This window comes from Primulina eburnea, chromosome 12, assembly GCF_022965805.1.
Source record: "Primulina eburnea isolate SZY01 chromosome 12, ASM2296580v1, whole genome shotgun sequence".
Classification (NCBI taxonomy): Eukaryota; Viridiplantae; Streptophyta; class Magnoliopsida; order Lamiales; family Gesneriaceae; genus Primulina; species Primulina eburnea.
The window spans coordinates 37,717,246-37,742,420 of record NC_133112.1 but is presented as its reverse complement, the minus strand read 5'-3'; the positions used below and the strand labels follow the sequence as shown (position 1 = coordinate 37,742,420).

The 25,175-nt window shown below is 35.8% G+C and overlaps 1 protein-coding gene across 1 annotated transcript; it reads left to right on the top strand.

Moving 5' to 3' along the window:
- Positions 1 to 5,034: 5,034 nt before the first annotated feature.
- LOC140807557 (ABC transporter B family member 20-like) lies at positions 5,035 to 24,783 on the top strand. Its single transcript, XM_073164464.1, has 11 exons — positions 5,035 to 5,656; positions 9,083 to 9,137; positions 9,226 to 9,401; positions 9,503 to 9,703; positions 13,011 to 13,270; positions 13,375 to 13,685; positions 13,774 to 13,994; positions 14,075 to 14,415; positions 14,608 to 15,398; positions 15,545 to 15,786; positions 23,011 to 24,783. Exons 1-11 carry the CDS (start codon positions 5,273 to 5,275, stop codon positions 24,238 to 24,240), a joined length of 4,212 nt encoding a protein of 1,403 aa, XP_073020565.1. The 5' UTR covers positions 5,035 to 5,272; the 3' UTR covers positions 24,241 to 24,783.
- The last annotated feature ends 392 nt before the right edge of the window (positions 24,784 to 25,175 follow it).

The following is a 25,175-nucleotide window of genomic DNA, read 5'->3' as shown; positions in this document are numbered from 1 at the left end:
TCTTTATTAATAACGAAGAAGATAAGAGAACTGAGAATACAAAGTATTTTACTCAGAACAATCCGTTTTTAACACTCACTTTCTCTCTACTAATCATATTTCTTCCAAGGATAAAACACTCTTTAAGACCTTTGCACTAAATCCTCTATTTCACTTCTACAATTGTGATTGTATATGAGAGAATTTGTGTTTTGGTGTGTTTTTAAATGAAGAATGAATTTGTATTTATAGGTGAAGTTTAAGAAAGAAAACAAAAAATTATACATCATTGCACTATTATGGGCAAAAGAAAAATGACACATGACATCGAGTACTAATCTGATAAAGTTTATATATGATTAAATTATAACCATTCAAATTTGAACGTTGCAAGTTCTTTATAAAAGACCTATTCAAGACTCAAAAATTACCTTATGAAATATGAGAAATCATCTTTTATTAGATATTCACAAGCCTTGAAAGCTTTGCTAAAACATAAGCACACACTCAAAAGTTCAATTTGATCAATTAAATGACCTTTTGTACTAAGACCCACTGCAATGAATTTTTGCAAGAATTGTCCTAACCAAAGTCTTTTAACGATACCTTCTGGAATCATAAAAAAAGGAGGCACATAAAATATTTTCGAATTTCTATAAACAATTTTTCATGTAATTTAGTCTTTTCATCACAAATTACTCTCTACTGATTTTTAGAACTACTTTGATTCACTGAGTTTGATTGGACTATTTCCATGCTCCACAATTCACAAGTTGTCTGATGCACTCAGAAGATCGAGATTTGTTATTGGCCATTAACATCAGGTGAGAGCCATATAACCTTTAAGAATAAATTTGATAGAATTTATTTGATTGTGGTGATGAAAGTCAAAACCAGTAGACCGCGCTAGTAAAACCAGTAGATAATATAATAGCCGAAGTTCTCGTGCCACCTGAACAAAGCAGTACTCTTCCAGTATCTTAGATAAACAGGAACAGAACTTGACTTTTACTAAATCAGAACCTATCGAACATATATTAAATTTTACCGTTACTTAACCAAGTACGTGTATTAAATACATCATCAATGCTGAACAAAATCATTTAATACGTTTTACCAATTTTGTTATGAAACAAGACTGATTTTTCTGAAGTTTTTTGCAGGAACTTTTTTCGGCAATAAATTTGATTCTATCAGAAGTCAAATAAGCTGTTTAATTTATAGACGTTGGAATCAAAACTTACACAAGATCAACGACATTTATAGGTTACCGAACAACAATCACATTCTATATTATACGAACGTCGTTTTGAGAACTCAGAATCACTTATCATCTTCAAGCTCAATATACAGAAAAACAGCACACACTTCATAATAGTTATCTGATCTTTTGAGATCATATTGTGCTGACTGTTTCTTACTCTCTCTACAATCATAATAATGTTACTATATATTTGAGAAGAGTTTGTAAACTAGAAAAGAGTCTTTTCCAAAACTTTGTTGTATTGTTTTATTGTGTTGAGAAACTAAGAGTTTCAGTAGGCAAATGATAAGTCCTGCTGAAGTGGGTGTGTACAAGTGTTGTACTGCAAAAAAAAACAAAGTCTTTTAGTGATACTTTTTGGGAACAGAAAAAGGGGAGATGTAGAAGATTTTATCTTCGAACTTCCATAAACAACCATTGTCTACTGCCTATTGTTTTATCTTTATTCACCCTTAAACCATCATATCGTTTCCGCACTATATTGTGGTCTGCTGGTTATATATTTAAACAAGATAAGTTATAATCTCTAACATGATTCTAGCATCCAAACGACCGTCAAAGGAACGAGTTTATTTATCCTCCCTCTAAACTCTATATCGATCCCCAACAAAATTTTTGTGAGGTGTTTATTCGACTCTTCTAAATACAGTCATCAATCCTAACTGAGTTTTTATGATTGAATGTCAAATTGAAAATATTATCGAAATAAAAACTAATGTATAAATTCAGAACCAGATAGTTACTCAATTGGTTTAGCAATCTATAACTGAATCCATAAATAATATATTTTGAAATCTCAAATTATAAATTTTTATCAATATAAAAATTTGTGATATTTGTTTAATTTATCCCCATTTGAAGTCCTAATTTCACCTTGAGCTTATTGATATGAGTATATGTATTAAGTAATTTGCATTCATCTCCTTCATTTTACCTACCTTCTCACCTATGTGTCTCAATCCAATTATTTTTCATTTTTTTAAAAAAAAAAATTGCACTTCTTTCTCACACAAATTTTCACGCTTTCTCAATATCTAATTGAATGGATAAATAAGAATTTTATTATTAAAATCAAATTAAACTAGTAAATACGTGAAACCTTGTTTGAGATAATATATTCAATTTATTAATTTTCGATTTCATGTCAAAAATTTTAAGGTATGTTGGTATTTACACACATATATATATAAATTCCACGATCGCTAATATTGTGCTTTAATCCATTTTTAATATTTAAAATTAAAATCAATTTTTACATTCTACATTATTATTTTACGTTACTATTAAAGATGCATGTCTAATCAAATTAATTTTTTCCAATGTAGTAACATTATTACAACTTGTGAAATTACAACTCAAAGTGTCAAATAAGTGTTAAAAGATTAACTATATTTTGTAAAAATCTAAAATAAAAAATCTAGTGTCTTGTTACCTTTATACATTTTTATCAATTTCAGAATGCAAAATTTCTTTCAATTGGATAAACCGTCAATTTCAGAATTTTATAATGAGATGGAAGATGCAAATGTACATATTCTAACTGACAGACGCACAAATGCTCCTCTGAAAAGTTCAATCATTACATGCAATTAAAATTCAAAACTGAATGTTTAAATCATATTATCGGTATTTTTCATTTCTATAAATAGCATATACACTTATTTCATTTTCATCATATACTTCTCAAATATCCACTCTCCAAATATATAACTTTATATGTCTATTCAGATTTCTAAATATAATTTTATTTAACTAAGTATAATTTATGTTTTAATCTTTCAAAAAATCATATATTCATAATTTTTCTGTTTCTTATTAAAATTCTTTTTCTTTACAAAACATTTAATGGAAGGTTCAAGTGCATCACACAAAAGCAATGGTGAAGGGAAGGTGAAAAATCCCGATATCCATATCGACAGTATAGAGTTTACTAACGAGGATACATTTAAATCACCAATTTTCAGCCAAGAGAGTGTGCAGACACCAAAGTTTAGATATACTCATCCCCTTAAATCACCATTTTTCATTAAGCATTTCCAGAAGGATAAGCTTCCATTCGGAAAAACATGTACACGAATCCAGTGGAATTTGGTAACAATTCTTTTAAAAAAAATAAAGGTTTGCTTCTCGTGATGGAGACACCAACTCTCAACTATTTAAATAATCGGATGCACAATTAAGAGAATCAATTGTTGGATTTGTTTCCACATGACATCTTTATTTTAGTATTGCATCTAGATTTAGTTTTGAAGATTTATGTCATGAGACTCTACAACCTACTGTGAATCATGCTCCACGAACTACACTAACTCGAACATTTAAAAGATTAGTTCTTGAAAAAAAAAGAACTTATTAAAGAATTTTCTAATTTACAAAATAAGGTTTATGTATTTTCATATATTTAGAGTGACAATTGGCAAAATCATTCTTATATAAGAGTTACTTGTCACTGAATTGATTTTCATGGTCAATTCAAAAAATATTAATTGCATATCGAGTTTTTGATAAAACGCACACTGTCGAAACAGTTCTCGGTTGATATGTTATATTTTGGAAGAACGGGGTTTAATTTCATTGATTTTTTTCTATATTATATCATTTGATAATGCTAGTTCTAATTTTTTGAGTATCGATGAACTTAAAAAAGTATGTGAACCTGCAATTGTTAGTTTATTTTTTCATATTTGATGCATTTGTAATGTTTTGAATTTATATGTGCAAGATGAATTAAATGCATTAGATACATATATTATATCCATTAAGTCGTCTTTGTCTTATTTACGGGCTCGTTTAAACGTAATAAAACAGTAGGGAAGATTTTGTAAGCCTAATTATATGCAACCTAAAAAATTCCCACGAGATATATCTAACTTGTTGGAACTCGACCTATAAATGACTACAAGACTCATTTGAATACAATGATTTTTGTGTTCATTTTTTGCATAACATGATGGAAATTCGAGTGTTTTTTTCCTATTCTTGAATCAATGGAAAATGTATAAGGCAATTTGTGAAATTCTAGAGGTATTTAATAATGCAACTGAACAATTATATGGAGTTTATTTTCATACTTCTCATCTAGTTCTAGTAAATTGGTGCAATATAACATTAATTTTTTTTCATATTCCAGAAATTTTCTTAGTAGCTTTCATTTTAGATTCTAAATGAAAATTAGATGTTTTGATTGAAATGTTATCATTGTGTTGTAATACATTAATTCCTATTAAACATTACTCCTCACCTGATCCTTCTTTGATAATAAGTCTAGTTAGAATTTTTTGTATGAAATGTATAAAAATATAATCTAAAATATGGTGTACAAGAAAATGAATCTAGATCATAAAACATTAAAACCGACACTTCTAGTAGTTCTAAGCTCATAAAAGCACAACTTTTATTAAAAAAATATATTAAACGTCCAAAGTATCGGAAATTTCCAGATATGAACTTGAGAATTATTATACGACTTCTTTTGATTTTAGTGAAATAAATTATGAACAAAAATTATAGTGGTTGACAAAGACACCTGTGAGTTATATTCGAAATTATAAGTTATTTTAAAATTATAAGAGTTAAATCTCAAAGATAATTGTTAGTTAACCTCAATCGTATGGGTAACCATAACCATAACCATAACCAGCTGTTCATAAATCATAACCGAAACCATTAAAGAAAGTTATGGTCACAGGTCAAGCTTTTTTGAATCGTCTACCTGATCGTGGTCATGTTTATGTTTTGTTTTTGTTTTTAATTTATTTTTTACTTATATAATTAAATAAGAGATTATTTGAAATTACAGAAGAGACTGCTTCAGTGGCACAGCCGTATTCGCTCAGCTTTTTCACAAGTCCTCGAATCTCCGACGATTGTTATCAAAACGTCGTCGTCTCCTCCACCCCAAATCTTGAACCCAGCTCCGCCTTCTTTGACCCGTTCGTAGAAGCTAAAAGAGAGCAAACTACTGTGCACTTGGTCTAGGGTTTTTGATTTTAATGGTCATTAAGTGTTAAAGCAGATAACTTGGTAACGATGATGATATCTAGAGGGTTGTTTGGGTGGTCTCCGCCGCACATACAGCCGTTGACGCCGGTTTCCGAAGTATCGGAACCACCCGAGTCACCCTCGCCATACCTGGACACCGGTGCTGGAGAAGCCGTGCCTCTGGAGGTTGAGGATGAGATCGATGCCGAGGCCGACGAGATGGAGCCTCCCCCTGCCGCTGTTCCCTTCTCCCGTCTCTTTGCCTGCGCGGACCGCCTTGACTGGGCTCTCATGATTGTTGGATCTCTCGCTGCTGCAGCCCACGGCACTGCTCTCGTTGTCTACTTGCATTATTTTGCTAAAATCATCCATTTACTTCGCTACCATGGTGTAGGAATAGATGGTGATGAGCTCTTTCGGAAGTTCACACAGGTAATTCTTGGTCCACATGCATATTTTTTTTCTTAGAAACCCAATGTTTTACTGCTAAGTTTTTTCTCATTTCTATGTTTTGGTACTGGTCGTCTTACCAATATGCTCTAACTCCACCACCCTGCCCAGACCCTTTTCGCTTTTGATAACCAACGTGATTTATGAATCTTGTTTCATTGTTAAACGAAATTGAAATGAGGAGACAATATGAAGGCTTCTGACTGCCTCAATACATTTTTATTGATTCTATATGTGAACGAACAACATAAAAAGCATTTCGTAGTGGTTACACCTAGTGTGACCGACTAATGACAAGTGATATAACCCTACTGAAATGAAATTCTCTCATATTACTATGGAAATCAACAGAGCAAATGCAATGAGGTCCCTTGGTTTCCTGGCTTCTGGAAACTCTGTTCGATAAAAATCTTATCACCCAAAGCTGTGCGAACCATATGCATTTTACAGGGCTATGTATTGTAATCAGTGATGTTTGTCGCCCAAATAATTTGCATAATATCACTTCCCAGCTGTAGTCATGCACATAATTATATCTGAATGGTGATCAATCATCTAAATATTAAAACTTAAAAATGACAAGAGATGAAAGCATTTCATCAAATTATCAAGCTTTTAGAAAACAATATTTTCTGACATTTCATTGGATCTAAGGTTATGCACTTGATTTCCACGAATTGCGAGTTGTAGCATCTGTTTGTAGATAGATTATTAGCAACAATTGCCTTGTTGTCCGACTTGGGTGCCTAGAGAGTGCACGGTCAAAATGTAATGTTTGAGCTATTGTATGATTAATAAATTTGAGTTGTACTTTTATCGCTGTACATAAATTTTCATTCATTTGGAATCAGAGTCAGGGAATCACAACTCAAAAACCATAACTTGATTTTATCTTCTGAATTCTATTACTTACTGGCTTACCAAGTGGCAAGTACTAAATGTGTACGCCTCGGATATTAATATGGGTGTGTACTGTGTATTCCCCAATTTCTGGCTTGCATGTGAGGTGACATCTTTAAGTATGATACTACTGTTGTGCCACCTGGCACTAGCTCGGGTTTTGGTTTCTAAAGAACGTAAACGATGAAGTTGGCATTCTTTCCTCTTTGACCTATGATGATCAGCCTTTAACAACTAATTTTACAAGTGCTAGCCATATAGGCACTGAAATATTGGTGGTGGGACGCCATCATATTGTCAATACTCAATATTTGTTGGTCTCTGGTCATCTTTTATGCTTGAGAAACAAAAATATGGGCTCTAATTCCTTGAAAAAAAGTATTGAAAGTTACAGCGGCTTGTTTGGCTGGGTTTTGGGAGTGTTTGTAGAAATGCTTTGGGTAAATAAAATGGATGTCTAACTTTGTTTTCGGGAATATAATTGTTTCCATAGATATCAAATCTTGTAAAAATCTGATTAGAATGTTATATATATTGTTAGGATGGAATATAATTATAGTGTTTTGATGAAGAGATGAAATGTTAAGTTAATAAAGAAATAATTATCTTGATTATTTGGAAAGGATTTCGGCGAAAAAGTGAATGAATACTTATACGCAAGGCTCTAAAATTTGCTAAGCGCTAGTCGGGCGCTAGACCAGCGTCTAGGCTGGGACTAAGAGCCGTTAGGGCCTAGACGGATTCCACGATATCAACATAATAACTCACATACTATGACTCAAGCACAATAACATCATAAGATGAGTTCAAAATTACACAACTACTAAAATATCACAAATTTACTCTACTTCTCCATATTTTAAACGACTTGTTTTCATCTGACACAAACTCAATATTATTATTGTGATCCTCCTTTGTAATGGGTTTTGGGAGGAGCCGCGTAACAATTTTCTTCTCTTTGTTGTCTGTAATCACATTCTGTTGTTTTTTTCTCTTCTCTTTGGAAATGAAGTTGAGAGGGTTTGGGAGGAAGGATGAATAAAAATTTTCTTAAGTTTTTTCGATTGGGCTAATTGTCTTTTAATTTAAAAGGCCAAAAGAAAAATCCTGAAAGCCTTAAATGATTAAACAATTTCCCGCCCTAGGCGCCAAAGACACCTAGGCTGATCGACTAGCACTTTTTTGGTGCGGTTGGCCGGCGCCTAGCGCCTAGGAGGTCGCCCAAGCCGATTTTTAGAACACTACTTATACGAGTGCTTGTTTTTGTTTTGGAGTTGAAAATTGTTCCTGAGATCAGAAAGATCGAGGCAAAACTGATTCTTGGCACCTTTTTCTCATTGACTCAGCAATGTTTGATTCACTATCCCACACATGTTGGTAATACAAGTGGGAATATGATAAACAACATACTAATTCCTAAATTCTTCCTAAAAATATATTTCCTAAACGATGACCAGCCTGATGGATGTTGCATGTTTCGAACTCAATCGAGTCAAGGATTTTTTGAACCAGTGCTACAAAATTATTGTCATTAATATCGTAACATAAAATTGATGTTTTGAGCATTATATATATATGTGTGTATATATATATATATATGTATGTATGTATGTATGTATGTATGAATTTTAGCGTTAATTATATATATAAAGTTCATGAACGTTTGGCGTCAAACTCATTATCTAAGTGTTCACAAACATGTTCATGAATAAAATTTGTAAACAGAATCCGAGCTCGCGAACTAGCTCAAGAGCTGAGGTTTAGAGGCTTGGGTTTGAGCTCGAGATTGCGAAATTTCAGGAGCTTGACTTATTTACTCCCTTTCTTGGTTCCATCGCATTATATACCATTTTAAGTGTTCCCTTGATTTGTTTGTATAATTTGTTTATTCTATACGAAGTGTGGACTCAATCCTGCAGATAGTTTGATTCTAGTAAATTATTACATTACTTTCTCCCGTCTGTGCGAGTTTAACTTCAATTTGTAAGCGCTGGTCTTGCTATATTAGAAAATGCAAAATACTCGAATATTTTAAAGAGAAATAATTATACTGGGTTATCATGGGTTGCATTAGCATTCAAGATGTTGGCTTTCAAAATATCCTACTCAAGCAGCAAAAGAGAAACGTGAATAAAAAGTATTGCTTAAGCTTCAGTTTGCTTTCCAGAGTTCAACGTGAACAATGATCCTTGCATGCCTGTCTTTCATCTTAAACTGATTAATAAGGAATTATAAATGTTTAGTTAGTGCTATGGAAGTAAATAATTCGAACAATTTCTACTGGAATAATCAGGAAGGTCACTATTGTTAGTACCTATTAACCAAAGGATGAAGGACATCATATGCTTTAATAAATTCTAGTCAGTTGTTTGTTTATTGTAGAGGGTTTACCAGCCAAATAATTTTTCTTGTTTATAACATGGAGTATCGGCATTGATGGGAAGGAGGGCATCATTTTTACTATATTTATGGTCCAAATTGTTGCCAGCTGACCTGAAATTTCTGCAGCTTGCTTTAACTATTGCTTTTATTGCTGTGGGGGTTTTTGTCTCTGCTTGGATTGGTAAGCCTGCTATGACATTTCGATTTTATACGTGTATCATTTCTTCCTGGTGATGTCATATTCTAACTTTTTATTTGCTGCATAATAGAGGTGTCATGTTGGATTCTTACTGGGGAACGACAGACTGCTGTAATTAGGTCGAGATATGTTCAAGTTTTACTTAACCAAGACATGAGTTTTTTTGATACATATGGGAACAATGGAGATATTGTGAGCCAAGTATTGAGTGATGTACTGCTCATCCAGTCTGCTCTAAGTGAAAAGGTAAGTTCAGCTTGGCCAAAATCTTATGCTTATCAAATTTTATTATTATTTTTCACTGTTAAAAGGTTTGTTCGTCGTCTGAACTTGCATTTGGTGGACAGGTTGGAAATTATATTCATAATATGGCCACTTTCTTCAGCGGTCTCATCATTGGATTTTTCAACTGCTGGCAAATTGCTCTTATCACTCTAGCCACTGGTCCAGTTATTGTTGCTGCTGGTGGAATATCAAATATTTTTCTGCACAGGCTTGCTGAAAACATTCAAGATGCTTACGCTGAAGCTGCCAGCATTGCAGAGCAGGTCACATTCTTGTCCTCCCTGTAACTTATATTTTGGGGATTTCCGTGCAAATTCATCCCTTTGTATAGTTTTATTTCCACAAACCTATTTTTGATACCCCCGAACAGTGACAGTCTAACAGATATCGTCATCTCTTTTTTTTGAATCTTTGTTCTAATGATGTATATTTTCTTTATCAATTTCTACATTAGGGTTTAGGTTTAGGTTTAGTATATATTAATAAAATAGATATAATATATTTATATTTTAAATTTAAATGATAATTTCTAGCTTTCATAGTCTGAAAAATGCCAACCCTTCCCAATCATAGTACCTAAACGCTAGCCTACAACAAGCTCCCACTTTCCATTTGACATTGTAGTGTCTGGCGTCCTCACCGAATGATGCAAATATAAGTTTAATTATAATTTAAAAATTCCAGATTAGTTGCTAACAATCAGGCACATCCTAAGCGAGCAATTGAATACACGCATTTTAAAAAAAGGTGTTTTTTAATCAAATAAACTAATAATATTATGCAATGGAGGAAAAACAAATCATAAATTGACCCATCCTCAAATATCACTTCCTAGATTGTCTTCCTTCTCATGTGAGACTTTTGCAAGATCTACTCACCATATCAGAACAGTCTTCTATACATATCATAAGTAAAGCATGTTATTAATTACACATGTAAAGCATAACTAGAGAAAGATGCATGATGGATGTGGTCGTAGATGAAATGAATATATCGGAAGAGGTCATTAGGTCGTTGCTAAAGGGTTAGCGGGTGTCCAGTATTCTAAATGGCGGCCTCGACAGCCTCGATTGCACCGCCTTTGCCCTAGGCGGTTATGTAGGCGACCAAAGATGAGATGGGGCAGACAGGTGGGCGGTTTTGGGCGGTCAAAAAGTCAACAAAATTTAAAAATTCCTAATTATTAATGCATTGTACACTTTTTCTTCAAAACACAATAACCAACCCAATCACCCACAAGTGCCGTCTACCACCATTCACTACAGTGTGGGTACCTCAAGGACATGCATTAATTTGCTCCGTGGCCAATGGATGTAGGGCTTTCCATGTCAAATAGCAATCGAGAGGCATCAGGGCCACACTGTAACACTCACGACAATCAAGACACATCAGTCGAGTCATCACAAGTATGTATATCAAGGCTAGCATGTCAATCAAATGCTAGTAGCTCTAGATGTCTCGATGCATGTCAGATCATGTTTTATGCAACATATATTGTAAACGAGGAACAATATCCCGAATTCAAGCAATAAAAATCAAGCAACACATATTTTAGACAAGAGCACATGGATAAACAATTCCGTGTATAAACCATCATGTTTTGCAAACAATGTTGCATATAGTACGCCCAACATAAAGATGCACAGTCCTACATGTGAAATATTCATCTTCTTCAGAGCTTTTTGGTAGTATTCGTGACCAACAGCCATCAGCTGTCGGATACTGACCCAGTGTTCGTGCACGTGGTTCTAGTTCGGAAGTCCAAATCCTAGTCTCGAGCGTGAATGTAGTCACAAGATCGTGGTCAGTTCTTCTTGTCCTTGCCAGGTGCGAAATTATATCAGTGCTAGGTTTTGTCGTCGCAGCTGAGTCCCTGTTACTGTGTTACAGGCTTCTCAGAGCCTGTTCATTTTATTAGGGCTATCATGGTTATTATTCCTCGCTTCTTATTGTCAGCAGGTCATTTTCCTGATCAAGCATCATGTCTAGTTTCTTTATTGTGTCATTGGTTCATATTTGTATCCTATTCTTGTCCTAGTCGAGTGTTCTTCGCCCTGAGTAGTTATCAATGCCTAGCCATGCACCTAGCATTAGCTATTTATTATAAACTACTAATTATTGGAATTAAGCTACTTATAAAGAAAATTAACTTCTAACTATCAAACTAATAATTAAACTCGGCATTTAAACTAAAGGGCAAGGTTAGGGGTTACCTTTCAGATGCTTTGACTTCTTGCTGATTCACACTGGCTACTCCAGCAGAGATTCTGTGCCTAACACTAAAATATAATACCACTCGTGTGGTTTTGGCAGCGCGACGTTGCCCACCAAGCACTAGAAGAGCCCCCACGTCTAAAGCAGGCTCTGGGGGTCTTGGGAAAGAGGAAGAGAGGTACAAGGATGAAATGAGCAGAAGAGCCCTATTTATAGGTGAGAAAGGCGGTTGGATCGCTTCAGGCGATTTGTGTCTGTATGGTATGTAGGCCACATGGCTTATTGCTGTACATGTATTCGGATTGCCTTAGGTGATGTCCAATTTGCCTTAGGCGTTCTTTAGGTGGTTGGTGACAAGTAGGTATGTGTATAATACGTGGCAAAATGTGGATCCTGATTCCTGTGTTCTGATCGCTTTAGACGTTGGTGGCATTGCCTCAAGCAATGCCTTGTTTTTGTGCAGAGCCGTGGATCACCTAGGCGGTATTTGCAATTTTCTGCACATGCTTTTGGTGATCCTAAGGCGTTGCAAACGATCTTGCACACATGACAGGTGATGTTTGGATGCCCCAGGCGTTTAGACCTTGTTCCCATACCTTGTTACTTCAATTCTTCATTCTGCTTCCGATGGGCGATTCAATAAGGTTGTTAGGACATTCCTAAAAGTTGTAGAGATGATTACAAGTTCTACAAACATTAGTGATAATGATTTGTGGTTTTGTTCTAGTTTTGATCACGGTATTAGTTTTTTTGGGTCATCCTTAAATTAAATTAGGTATCTCGAATCATGATTTAGGGGTCGCGCCATGGTCCTCTTCAAGTCTAAACCTTGTTACTTAGCTATGATCACTAAACATTAAGGTGTTCTAACTTTCTTTATTTATGTATGGCCATATGGGTATATATAACAAGTCAAGATATCCATTTGAATTTGGTTGTGACTATATAACTGTTCATGTTTGTATACTTTGCAGAATAATTAATAATGATAACATAGTTCTAGCTAGTTCCAACATGACACATCTCAAGTTTCTGTAAAAGCCCATCTTTGTGTTGAAGAGATTGTGTTTAGGTTGAGACCTTACAGCGATTAAACCTAAGAAAAAAAATGCATGTGTGGTGGCATATCATATGAGCCTTACTTCAAGACATGACTGATGTAAGTTATCCTGCAAATTGCAAAATTATGTAAACTAAATGAAGAGAACCAGTTGCTCAACGCAATTATGCCTTTAATTAACCTTCACATTTTGCTTGTACAAGATTTATCTGGTTTTTTGGATACGGGTTCTGGCTAAATTTTCTTGATTTCACATGATTTTGATGTATAGTTTTTTCTTTTGTTTTATTATGCAGGCAGTCTCTTATATTGGAACATTGTACGCATTTACGAATGAAACTTTGGCAAAATATTCATATGCAACTTCACTTCAGGCGACACTTAGATATGGTATATTGATAAGTCTTGTTCAAGGGCTTGGACTTGGTTTCACGTATGGACTTGCTATTTGTTCTTGTGCCTTGCAACTTTGGGTGGGAAGGTTCCTGGTGACACATGGCAAAGCTCACGGTGGAGATATTATAACGGCACTATTTGCTGTTATATTAAGTGGCCTGTAAGCAACTTTTCTTTTGTTTCAGATTTTTTCTTATAATCACCTTCAGTGCTTCAATTTTTTTCGTCAGTTGTTATACTTACTAAGTATTTTAAGTTCAATAGTGGTCTAAATCAAGCTGCGACAAACTTCTACTCTTTCGAACAAGGAAGAATTGCTGCCTATAGGCTATTTGAGATGATTAGCCGCTCATCTTCCACGGTTAATCATGATGGACTCACCCTTTCATCCGTACAAGGGAACATTGAGTTTCGAAATGTATATTTCAGCTATCTATCCCGCCCTGAAATTCCTATCTTAAGTGGGTTTTACCTCAACGTGCCAGCTAAAAAGGCTGTGGCACTTGTTGGCAGAAATGGGTCTGGTAAAAGCAGTATCATACCGCTCATGGAACGATTTTATGATCCTACATTAGGTATTACTACCTCATTTTGTTACACATTTTTGGAAATATATTCTTCATACCTTTCTCAGACATTCCAATCACATTTTTCATCATGCAGGAGAAGTCCTTTTGGATGGTGAAAATATAAAAAATCTAAAGCTGGAGTGGCTGAGGAGCCAAATTGGTTTAGTTACCCAGGAACCTGCTTTGCTGAGTTTGAGTATTAAGGACAATATTGCTTACGGGCGGAATGCATCTTTAGATCAAATTGAAGAAGCTGCAAAAATAGCGCACGCGCATACCTTCATCAGCTCACTGGATAAAGGATATGATACTCAGGTTTTTCATTGAAAGTCTTAACATAAATTTTGTCCGGTTCTACCCTTGTGGTTTATCTTGACAAAATTCTGTCATTACAGGTTGGTAGAGCTTGTCTATCCATGACAGAGGAACAGAAAATCAAACTATCTGTTGCTAGGGCTGTGCTGTCCAATCCATCTATTTTACTACTCGATGAAGTCACCGGTGGACTTGATTTTGAAGCTGAAAGATCTGTTCAAGAGGCTCTGGATCTTCTCATGCTGGGCAGATCAACCATAATTATAGCTAGACGTCTGAGTCTTATCAAAAATGCCGATTACATTGCTGTGATGGAGGAAGGCCAACTTGTTGAAATGGGAACACACGAAGAATTAATAAACCTGGATGGCCTATATGCTGAGCTTCTCAAATGTGAAGAAGCAACAAAACTTCCCCGGAGGTATAGTAGAGAAGCTCGCAAACAAATCAGTAGAACTTTGTGATGAATCAAGGATAAAATGTCTTATTATTTTGCTAGCCAATGTAATGTTTTATGAGATCATCGCTATCATTAGGATATTTTCTTTCCTGAATCATCCTGCTACATCAATTTTTGTTTTTGAATATTTAATGGGTCATTTCATTTGTTCAGGATGCCAATGAGAACTCACAAGGAAAATGTGAGTTTTCAGATCGAAAAAGATTCATCTGCAAGTCATAGCTTTCAAGAACCATCTTCCCCTAAAATGGTCAAGTCCCCATCTCTCCAAAGAGCTTCTGGCCTCCATATGGTTCGGCCTGCCGATGTTGCATTCCACTCTCAAGAATCTCCTCGAATTTGTAGCCCACCAGTAGAAGATATGATTGAAAATGGTGTTTGCATGGATGCAACACATAAAGAACCAACTATAAAGAGACAGGATAGTTTTGAGATGAGACTACCAGAGTTGCCCAAGATTGATGTTCATTCTGCGCATAAACAAACAAGTGCCTCAGATCCTGAATCTCCAGTTTCTCCTCTTCTGACATCTGACCCTAAAAATGAACGGTCTCACTCACAGACATTTAGTAGGCCACCTAGTCAATTTGACGATGTATCTTTGACATCGAAAAAATCAAAGGTTGCACAATTTCAAAAAGAGCCATCGTTTTGGAGGCTCGTAGAGCTCAGCCTTGCAGAGTGGCTTTATGCTGTTTTAGGAAGCACCGGTGCTGCGATCTTTGGCTCTTTTAATCCTGTTCTTGCTTATGTTATTGCCCTCACAGTAACGGCATATTATAGAACAGATGAAAAACATCATAGGCGTCAAGAAATAGATAGGTGGTGCTTAATCATTGCAGGCATGGGAATTGTGACTGTTATCGCGAATTTTCTACAGCACTTTTACTTTGGTATAATGGGGGAGAAAATGACTGAAAGAGTTCGAAGAATGATGTTTTCTGGTATGTGATGGTGTACGTACTGCTAATTTTGTTCTGCTACTTTATTCTTAGTGTTCCATCATTTTAAATGGGTGGTTCATCAATTTGTCATAAGCTTTATATCTCTACTTTGATGTTTTCTGTGTTTTTTCTTCCGTGTTTGACAGCTATGCTTCGAAATGAAGTTGGATGGTTTGATTTAGAGGAGAACAGCGCTGATAACCTGTCGATGCGTCTGGCAAATGATGCCACTTTTGTCAGAGCTGCTTTTAGCAATCGGCTTTCAATATTCATACAAGACAGTGCAGCTGTTATAGTTGCTGTTCTCATCGGGATGTTTCTGCATTGGCGATTGGCTCTTGTTGCATTAGCAACTCTCCCCATTCTTACAATTTCTGCCATAGCACAGGTATACTTCAAGTGTTTTTATTTTCTAGTGTATGAATTCCTCTCTCAACCATTACTATATTACTTGTGACGTAATGGTTGAGAGAGGAATGTAGCTAACTTCCCTGTAAGACTTTCCTGAGTGCATGGTAGCGGTTACTTTCCTTAATACCAGGTGGTTTGCTTGTCCTTCAAAATATTGAAATATATATTTTGAAGTGCTTATGATATTATCTTTAGACCGTTGCAAATTCTAACAAGGAAATCCAAATCAAACAAATTAATGTTATATCAAAAAGCTTGTTCAAATGAGCATTGACACTGCTTTACAGACTATCTTAGCATTCGCTGCTGCTTCTGCACCCGCAGCCACACACACGTCGAGAGGCTGTAGAAATATTATATTATTTATATTTAGTTTCCAACTTATAATCACTCTAACTATATGTCCTTCAATTATCCTATCATTCGAACCAATATGTACCCAAGTGTCACAAATATTATGTCTATAATAATCCTGCCTGTCAGTACTTTGTTTACAGGCGTAGAATGCATACCTTTGCTATGTTTTTTTTTTTCATTCTACTTGTTTTTTCACATATATCTGTTTCTCTTCTGCTAATGCTTTTACAATTGAGTTGAATGTTTGAAGCTAATAGAAACTTAATTATGGTGAAAGTTATGTAGTGAAGCCCATGCACAAGATTTTGCAATTCACTGGAGAATAGTTGATAACGGACGCTAACAAGTCTTGTTGTATGCATATTTGACGGATTGTCATGGTCTTATTTTGATTGGAACCAGTGTATTTTGATTGAAACCAGTGTAGTTCTAGTGGTTCATTCTTCCAGTATGGAACAGAATTGAACATGGAAGTGGAGTGGTTGAAGAGTGTTGTAATGACAAGAAACAGGATTTTTGTAACTTGAATGACAAAAAATGGAATGATGTGTGCATGGATGGTGAAACTAAATCTCTATATGACCCTAAAAGTTAAAAAAATATCATGATATAATGTTCAACGTTATGCTGCATCTTAAATTTGATAAAGCCTCTGTAAAGAAATTTATTTTGGTGTTGCTTCTATCCACGAAGAAGCATGTAAAAATCATTTCAAATTTTCAGTGGGAGGTGCGATGCACCTGTAGTTTTTCATTTATCTGCTACATTACTTTATCTCGGCGAACTCTTGCAAAAACCATTTTAATATTTAAACTGCATGTTCGGCTTTATTATTTTTTTTGGAATTTCATTTATGACATGCACTTTACATTATTCGGATGTTACATGAAATAACACGTACCATGGGAAGTGATTTTAGTTATATAGAAACTATTAGCTCTTATCTGTATAAATGTTGAAGTACTCCCTTTCTTCCAGTTTAAGCGTGCTGCTTGAATTGGCAAAGTAATTTGGATAATCTTTAAGTTAACATTTTGGACGTCTTTACAATTTGAATCTTAAGGTCCATTTGGTTAGTGTGATGAGTTAACTGAAGGACGTATAATGATGATGATAAAAAATTGGAAGTTTTGGAAAATTAATGCTGTATGATAAAATATGTAGCCTTTGGTTTGTATTTTTTTTTATAAATCGCATTTGATATGGTTATAATAGGAATGATTAAATTTATGTTTTTAACACAATTACCTATATACTCTTTTAAGTACGCTAAAAATTACTCATTCACTTCAATTTATGGGTAATAATTCTACAAAAGGTGAAATGGAAGGGTTAGCTAGAAATATTGGGTGTGGGAGGGAGGAGTGGCCTAATAAATATCTAAGGTTCTATTAGGGCAATTATTTGAAAACTACTTTTGGGAACCTGTGGTGTCCAAGATGTCTAAGAAGCTAGCGAGTGGGAAGAAAACCTTTTTATCCAGGGGAGGTCGATTAACTTTAATTTCTGCAGTATTGAATGCTCTCCCAATGTATGTCATGTCTTTTTTTAGGGTACCAAAAGGAGTAGCAGGATTTATGTAAAAGATTGTGAGGGATTTTTTTTTATGGGACGGAGCTTATGGAGAATCATATTGTCTTTTGGTTGCGTGGGAGCATGTTTGGAAACCTAAAGAAGAGGGGGCTTGGGTATTGGAAACATATGTTTGAGGAATAAGGCACTTTTGGGAAATGGTGGTGGAGATGCTTTAACCAAGGGGAGCCGTTATGGAAAAAATGTTACTGTGAGCAAATATAGGTTGCAAGATAATGGTTGGGATGCGGGTTTAGCAAGAAATGTTATATGTCTTTGGAAATTTATTTCCTCTATCCCTTATTTTCAATCTATTTGGAAAATACTAATCCCACATAAGGTTCAATCATTCTCGTGGATTGTGGATATGGGTAAATTGCCAACTTGTGATGCGATGCAAAACAGATGGCTTACTTGTGCACTTACTCCGAATTGGTGTGTACTATGCCGGAAAGAGGAGGTGGCTCAAAATCATATGTTTTTGCATTATCCATTCACGAATGTTATTTAGTCAAAGCTCTGGAGGAGTTGGGTTTGGTGTGGGTTGCTCGAAGATCAGCTCTTGATAATGATTTTGTTGCAGTTGTCTTAAATTCGACAATATAGTAGAGTCAGTTGAAGAATACTAAGATCTAATTTAGGGCTTTAGTATGTATGAAGAAGCATTCATATTTTAAGAATTTCTCGATATCAGATCAAGTTAAGGATTAGAGATTTATATGTTGTTGATGTTAATCAGAGTATCAATTATCTTTTGTGTACCTGATATCTTTTCCGCCTCCTTGTAACTTTTATCTTCTATTAGATAATATATTATAGTTTCCCATAAAAAAAATATGAACTTCAGGATTGTATAGACCTTCCTTCCGTATTTAGCAAGAATGAAAAAGATAATAAATGAAAGAATATACATCTCCCAATGCCTTCCGAGAGTCCTGAAATTGAAGCCAGCCTAAGAGGGGAAAAAAAGGGGAAACAGTCAAATCCATCTTAAATCCATGGCAGAAAATAGCATGAAAGAAAGACTCCACAGCACCAAATATTCTAGATAACCCAAACTACCAATTCTTCTAAAACTCATGACTTATCAGCAAAAGTGTAGCGCCCTTACCCGAGCCACTACTTTTTTTTTTGATAGGAAACATAATATTTTATATAATGGATATTTTTGGTACAATAATAGCGGATGAGTGATCCGCGAGTTCTAATATCAAAACATTTTCGTCAAACCATTAAAAACTTCAAATCCCTAACAACATCTGATATTGGTAGATGATCTAGCCCTTTGATTCTTGTAATTGTAGACGCAACTCTGAACTTAATGATCTCCCATAATTGGCATACACCGGCACTTTTATCTTTGAAAATTCTGTTATTCCTCTCTAACCAGATTGTCCAAAATGTGAACTGAACTATGATGTACCACTACTAAACAGACTAATAAACATGCAACATTAAATTTAATAACAACATTTAAACAACGGAAACCAAATACTTAATCATCTTACAACCCAAACGAAAACAGAACACTAACAGCAGTCTTAAACATTAATACAACCATAACGAAAACATAATTTTGAACGAGAAAACGATAAACCACAGAAAAACTCCACTGGACCATCACCGAAAACCCAACTGCTCTAGTCACTGCCCTGGTCGTCCGAACTGTCCAACCTAAGACCTGCCCCGTGGAATGGGGTGCCCAAGATGAAAACAAGGACGTGAGCGACAATCGCTCAATATGAGAATGTGCGAGTATACAAACTGATATGATGCATGCGGGATGCAATATGCTCGGATATCAAGGATCAAGTCAAGAATCTCATGCTCAGTCTAGAGGCGTCCGAGTGTGTAGTGTCTGATCTGTCCTAGACATTGTTAAGATTGGAACTTGGACCTAACTCAACCCTACAAGCTAGCTCAAGGGGGGAGGATCGTCCAATCCCATATATACCACTTAAAGGTTATTTATCCTATCGATGTGGGACAATTAACACACCCCTCTCACGCCCAGGAATGAATTTCTGGAGCGTGGAGTTTACAAATGACCCAATTATGGGTAGAACGGGTGGTCTAATTATAGACAGTCCAACAACACATAACGGTGGAACCCGGGCTCTGATACCATGTTAAGATTGGAACTTGACCTAACTCAACCCCAAAAGCTAGCTCAAGAGGGGAGGATTGTCCAATTCTTTATATACCACTCAAAGGTTAATTATCTAACCGATGTGGGACATTTAACACACCCCTCTCACGCCCAGAAATGAACATCTGGAGCGTGGCGTTTACAAATGACCCAATTATGGGCAGAACGGGTAGCCTAATTATAGGCAGTCCAACACATAACGGTGAAACCCGGGCTCTGATATCATGTTAAGATTGGAACTTGGACCTAACTCAACCCCAAAAGCTAGCTCAAAGGGAGAGGATTGTCCAATCCCATATATATCACTCAAAGGTTATTTATCCTACCGATGTGGGACAATTAACAGACATGTTTTGGCTCCCACACTCATCATCAAGACATGGACCTACAATGTCCAGGTCATCAGAGCCCGCGGATCCCGTCGGACACTGTAGCTCTCGATGCCCCATCGTCCACAATACAGAATAGGGTTGAGCGGCCCCAACAAACGAGGTATATCTTTAAAGATATCAGGCTCAACATGATATGTCATGCATAATATGCCAAAGCAGTAAAACATGTATCATGCAACAGATAAATATGCAGTATATAAGTGTGTATACTACGCTTAGATATCTCAGTCAGTACATCACGTACCTCACTAAAACAATTTGACAGAAAGCTCTGAACCTAGACAATACCAACATAATAAAATCAATATCAAACCAGATCAAACATGCTACAAGGTTCTCCATAGTGAAGGCTTTAGGATTATACATGCGGTCCGTCGTCAGCCCGCAGATGATGTCTCGATCAGTTCACCGACCCCTCCTCGAGTCGACACTAGCTCCGAAACTTCCCGACACCAAAGTGCCCTAGAAACTGTCTAGAAAACCTAAGGTATATGGCTAGAACTCTCTCTGAAGAATGCGGTGAAGGAAACAAAGAATTCAGCTTCCATTTATAGGCTGCATCTCGACTATTTCAGAAAATCCGAATCAATCTTATCTGCCACGTGTCAGAATCTCATTTGTCTAGTTGGATTTCTCGAGATAATGTAATCTGAAGTAGATCGGGTTATCCCTTTTTAAATTCGGTGGATCCCAACAGCTTGATCTCGAATTATCAATTTCTTAGTAATACTTAATTAACAACTCATTAATTATCTCTTTATTAATACTTCATTCAAAAAAAGATTCGGGTCATTACAAATAGAATATGGGTTCGCATCTATGTGTTTTTTTACATAATATTTACTTTACCTTTCCTGGAAACACTTTACATCATTTCTATTAGAAATTTGAATAATCGGTTGTTTCTGTCTTCTATTCTTCCTCTTCATCTTCATCTGGTAGTCAGCTCTTTATGCATCCTTTCATTTGGGGATAGCTTTGGAGTTCTTTTTAATGGTGGTGGCACTAGCCTTGGCTATTCCGGCAACTCTGTTGAATTAGATATCCGTGCTTGCGCCGCTGCGCTAGTGGCGGTGGAGGGTAAAAATTGACGCTTGGGACTCTGCTGGGTTTTCAGACCCTACTTTACTGCTCCATTGTTACTATATTGCCCTTTATGATTTTAATGGTTTTTTGGTAAATTACCCATATTATTTCTCCCACCGGTGTAGATGAGAGATGGAATCCCAAGAGTGATGAAGAATGCGTGCTCACGGTTTATCAGAAAATTCTGACAGGCCAAGTGATTCAATCAGTGTTGGGCTTTCCAAAATTGAGAAGAACATGAGATCGTGATGGATAGTTAATTCATCCTTGCCTTATCCACTGAACCAAACTGGCCTAAAAGTAAGGTTTGGAGTTTGCGGTGCGGCATCACTCGGGTCTTTTGGGAAAAGATATTATTTTAGAAATGAATCTTTACATGAGGACATTTAAAATAAAATGAGAGCACTGGGGTAAATTGTTTTAATAGTTGCTATTGAACTCTTGTAGATTATGCGGTTTTTGGGGTAACACAAGTATATTTCTCAATTGGGCTTGGAACAGGATGTAGTCCGGTGTATAACCTTGTAAGTTAGAGGGGGTTTGAAACAAGCGACAAGGGAAGAGGCCAATAGTGAGTCTCAGAGTTTGGACATTTTTGGAAAGAGGTAACGAAAATGTCTTTGTTACTTTTTAGTTTTCGTAAATGTTGAAAACGTTACATGAGTCAATCATCTTTTGTAGTGAATATTTGGAACCAAATTGCTGTGAACTCGAGGTTCGGAAACTGGCTTGTAATAAGTCCCAATAAATTTTACCCAAAAAACTGTAGTTTAATGAGATTGATCTTGGCCAGTGAAAGAAGTGACAAAAAGCTTTGGCAAAAGTTTCTTGGTGCACCTGCTAGAGAGCTGAAATGTGGTGGTTTGAGTGGATTGTAATAGGCTTGTCAGTGGAAGTGGATTGGCACCTATCTTGGAGTTGGATATCGACTTAGTTTTATTGAATCAATTGCTGATCCCTCTTGGAATTCAAGATGCAATAATATAGCATAAGCCTTTTTTTAGTTAAAAGTGGGTTAATTCAGGTGAAATGTTGAGCAGGGCAATGGCCTGGCACAAAAGAAGACAGTATATTTCTTATTGCAACTTTTCTCTTTAATTACAATTCACTTTATCTTAGCCTGTGCAAAAAGCACAAAAACTGGCGTAATCTATGCACTCTAACTACGGGACCATCATTTTTAGCCCATTTGGCCTTTTGATACAGTGGGAATATAATAATGTACATTGGTCATTTGGCATTAATGATACTAATTATACTCCGACCTCATATTTTTTAATCTTGATAGCTCATGGTGCATTTGCAGTTTAGTGGTCTGTAGGGGCACACTGAAAACAAAGAAAGTATCTGAAAAGGCTTGTCAAAATGAGCCACCTTAAGTTGCAGTGGGTGATTATGACCTTTAAAGAGTGTACTGTATGAATATAGCTTCAAGCACTATTTTTCTGGGGATGTCGATCTTGTTATTCATATCTTGTTTCTCCTCCACCTATATTGCTGTGGCAAGACCAACATAATTTTCCCCATATTAGTGACATATAAGAATAGATTGTTGCTGTTCTATAATGCAAAAAAATTGAATTCACATATAAGCATTGCTTGTTAGTGTTCTGTAAAAAACTAAATTTGAAGTTTAATCTTGCAGAAATTATGGCTTTCTGGATTTTCCAAGGGCATTCAGGAGATGCATAGGAAGGCATCTTTGGTATTGGAAGACGCTGTTAGAAATATTTATACTGTTGTAGCATTTTGTGCTGGTAACAAGGTGATGGAACTTTACAGATGGCAACTTCAAAAGATATTCAAGAAAAGCTTTCTTCATGGAATGGCTATTGGATTTGCATTTGGATTTTCTCAATTTCTTTTGTTTGCCTGCAATGCTCTTCTCCTTTGGTATACTGCTCTTTCTGTGAAGAATGGGTATGTGACATTGTCGACAGCTCTAAAGGAGTATATGGTTTTCTCTTTTGCCACTTTTGCATTGGTAGAACCTTTTGGTTTGGCTCCGTATATTCTTAAAAGAAGAGAGTCTTTGACATCCGTTTTTGAAATAATTGATCGAGTTCCTAAGATTGATCCTGATGATAGTTCAGCATTAAAACCTCCAAATGTTTATGGAAGCATTGAATTAAAAAATGTCGACTTTTCTTATCCAACTCGCCCAGAAGTCTTGGTACTCAGCAATTTCAGTCTCAAAGTGAATGGGGGACAAACTGTTGCAGTGGTTGGTGTCTCGGGATCTGGAAAAAGCACTATAATCTCTTTGATAGAAAGGTTCTATGATCCAGTTGCAGGTCAGATGCTACTTGATGGGCGAGATTTGAAATCTTACAACTTGAGATGGTTGAGGAACCATTTAGGTCTTGTTCAACAGGAACCAATAATTTTCTCAACCACCATAAGAGAAAACATCATATATGCAAGACATAATGCTAGTGAAGCTGAGATGAAAGAAGCGGCAAGAATAGCTAATGCTCATCATTTCATTAGCAGCTTGCCCCACGGTTATGATACGCATGTTGGTATGAGAGGTGTCGATTTGACTCCTGGACAAAAACAAAGAGTTGCAATTGCCCGGGTCATTTTAAAGAATGCACCAATATTGTTATTAGATGAAGCGAGTTCGTCCATCGAATCCGAGTCAAGCCGAGTGGTACAGGAAGCTCTTGATACTCTGGTAATGGGAAACAAAACAACTATTCTAATAGCACATCGAGCAGCTATGATGAGGCATGTTGACAATATTGTTGTACTCAATGGTGGACGAATTGTCGAGGAAGGGACTCATGATACGCTGGTAGCAAGGAATGGTTTGTATGTCCGGTTGATGCAACCTCACTTTGGTAAGGGGATGCGACAACATAGACTTCTTTAGACGAGCTTTATGATGTTTTGTAATGCCTGCCATTAAATTCTGGTCTATTTACACTGTGATGGGCCAATTGCCTGATGGATGACTTGGTAGATTCTTTGGACATAATGGGATAGGTAAAGATTGAATGGGGCTGCTGATAAGTATTTTTCTTGGGCTGGTGACGAAGAACCCCGTCTTGGCATGTCCAATACTTTGTGGTTGAGTGGTGGAATATAGTTTGTAGGAGATGGTTTAACCTGTGTGCTGTGTGGATAGGCTTTTGAAGACTACATGCATTGATCGGGCAATGTTTGAGTTTTTTCCTCGTTTTCTCGATGGTGACATCAATCTGTTAAGACGTATGCGGCAGATGTTAGAATAACTTTCAAATAGATTATGCTCGCTTGCGTTTATGGGTTTGTACGTGTGGTTTATATGAGTTCATTTTGTTACCTTTAGACATTGCCCTGCCCTCCTTTTTATTTTCATCCAATTTTCCTGCTGTAAGTACATCTTTCAGCCTCACAAGAATTTATGAAGTGTAAAAGAAGGCATTCTTTGTAATTTTTATGTGTATACAAAAAGAGACTTATAAAAATTGCACCTAGCTAGCTCCCTTGGGAAAAGTAAGAGTTGCTTAAAACCTTTGTAAAATATATATATAGGCGTTTAACTCGTTTTTTTTTTAAAATAGAAACTATGTGCTTTAAGTGTGTCTAATAATATGTATGTACGTTTTTATTTACTATTTTTATTCTATATATATATATATATATATATATATATAAATATATAAGTGAGTTGATTTGTGAGTTTTTGGGTTTGGTTCATAAATTTCCTATCAAGTTGAAATTACTAATGCTATTTATTTATTTTTACTACGATTCAAAAATTCTTTAAGAACTTGGAATTATTAATATATTTTATTTATTTAGCTTAGTAGGTAATTCTTATAA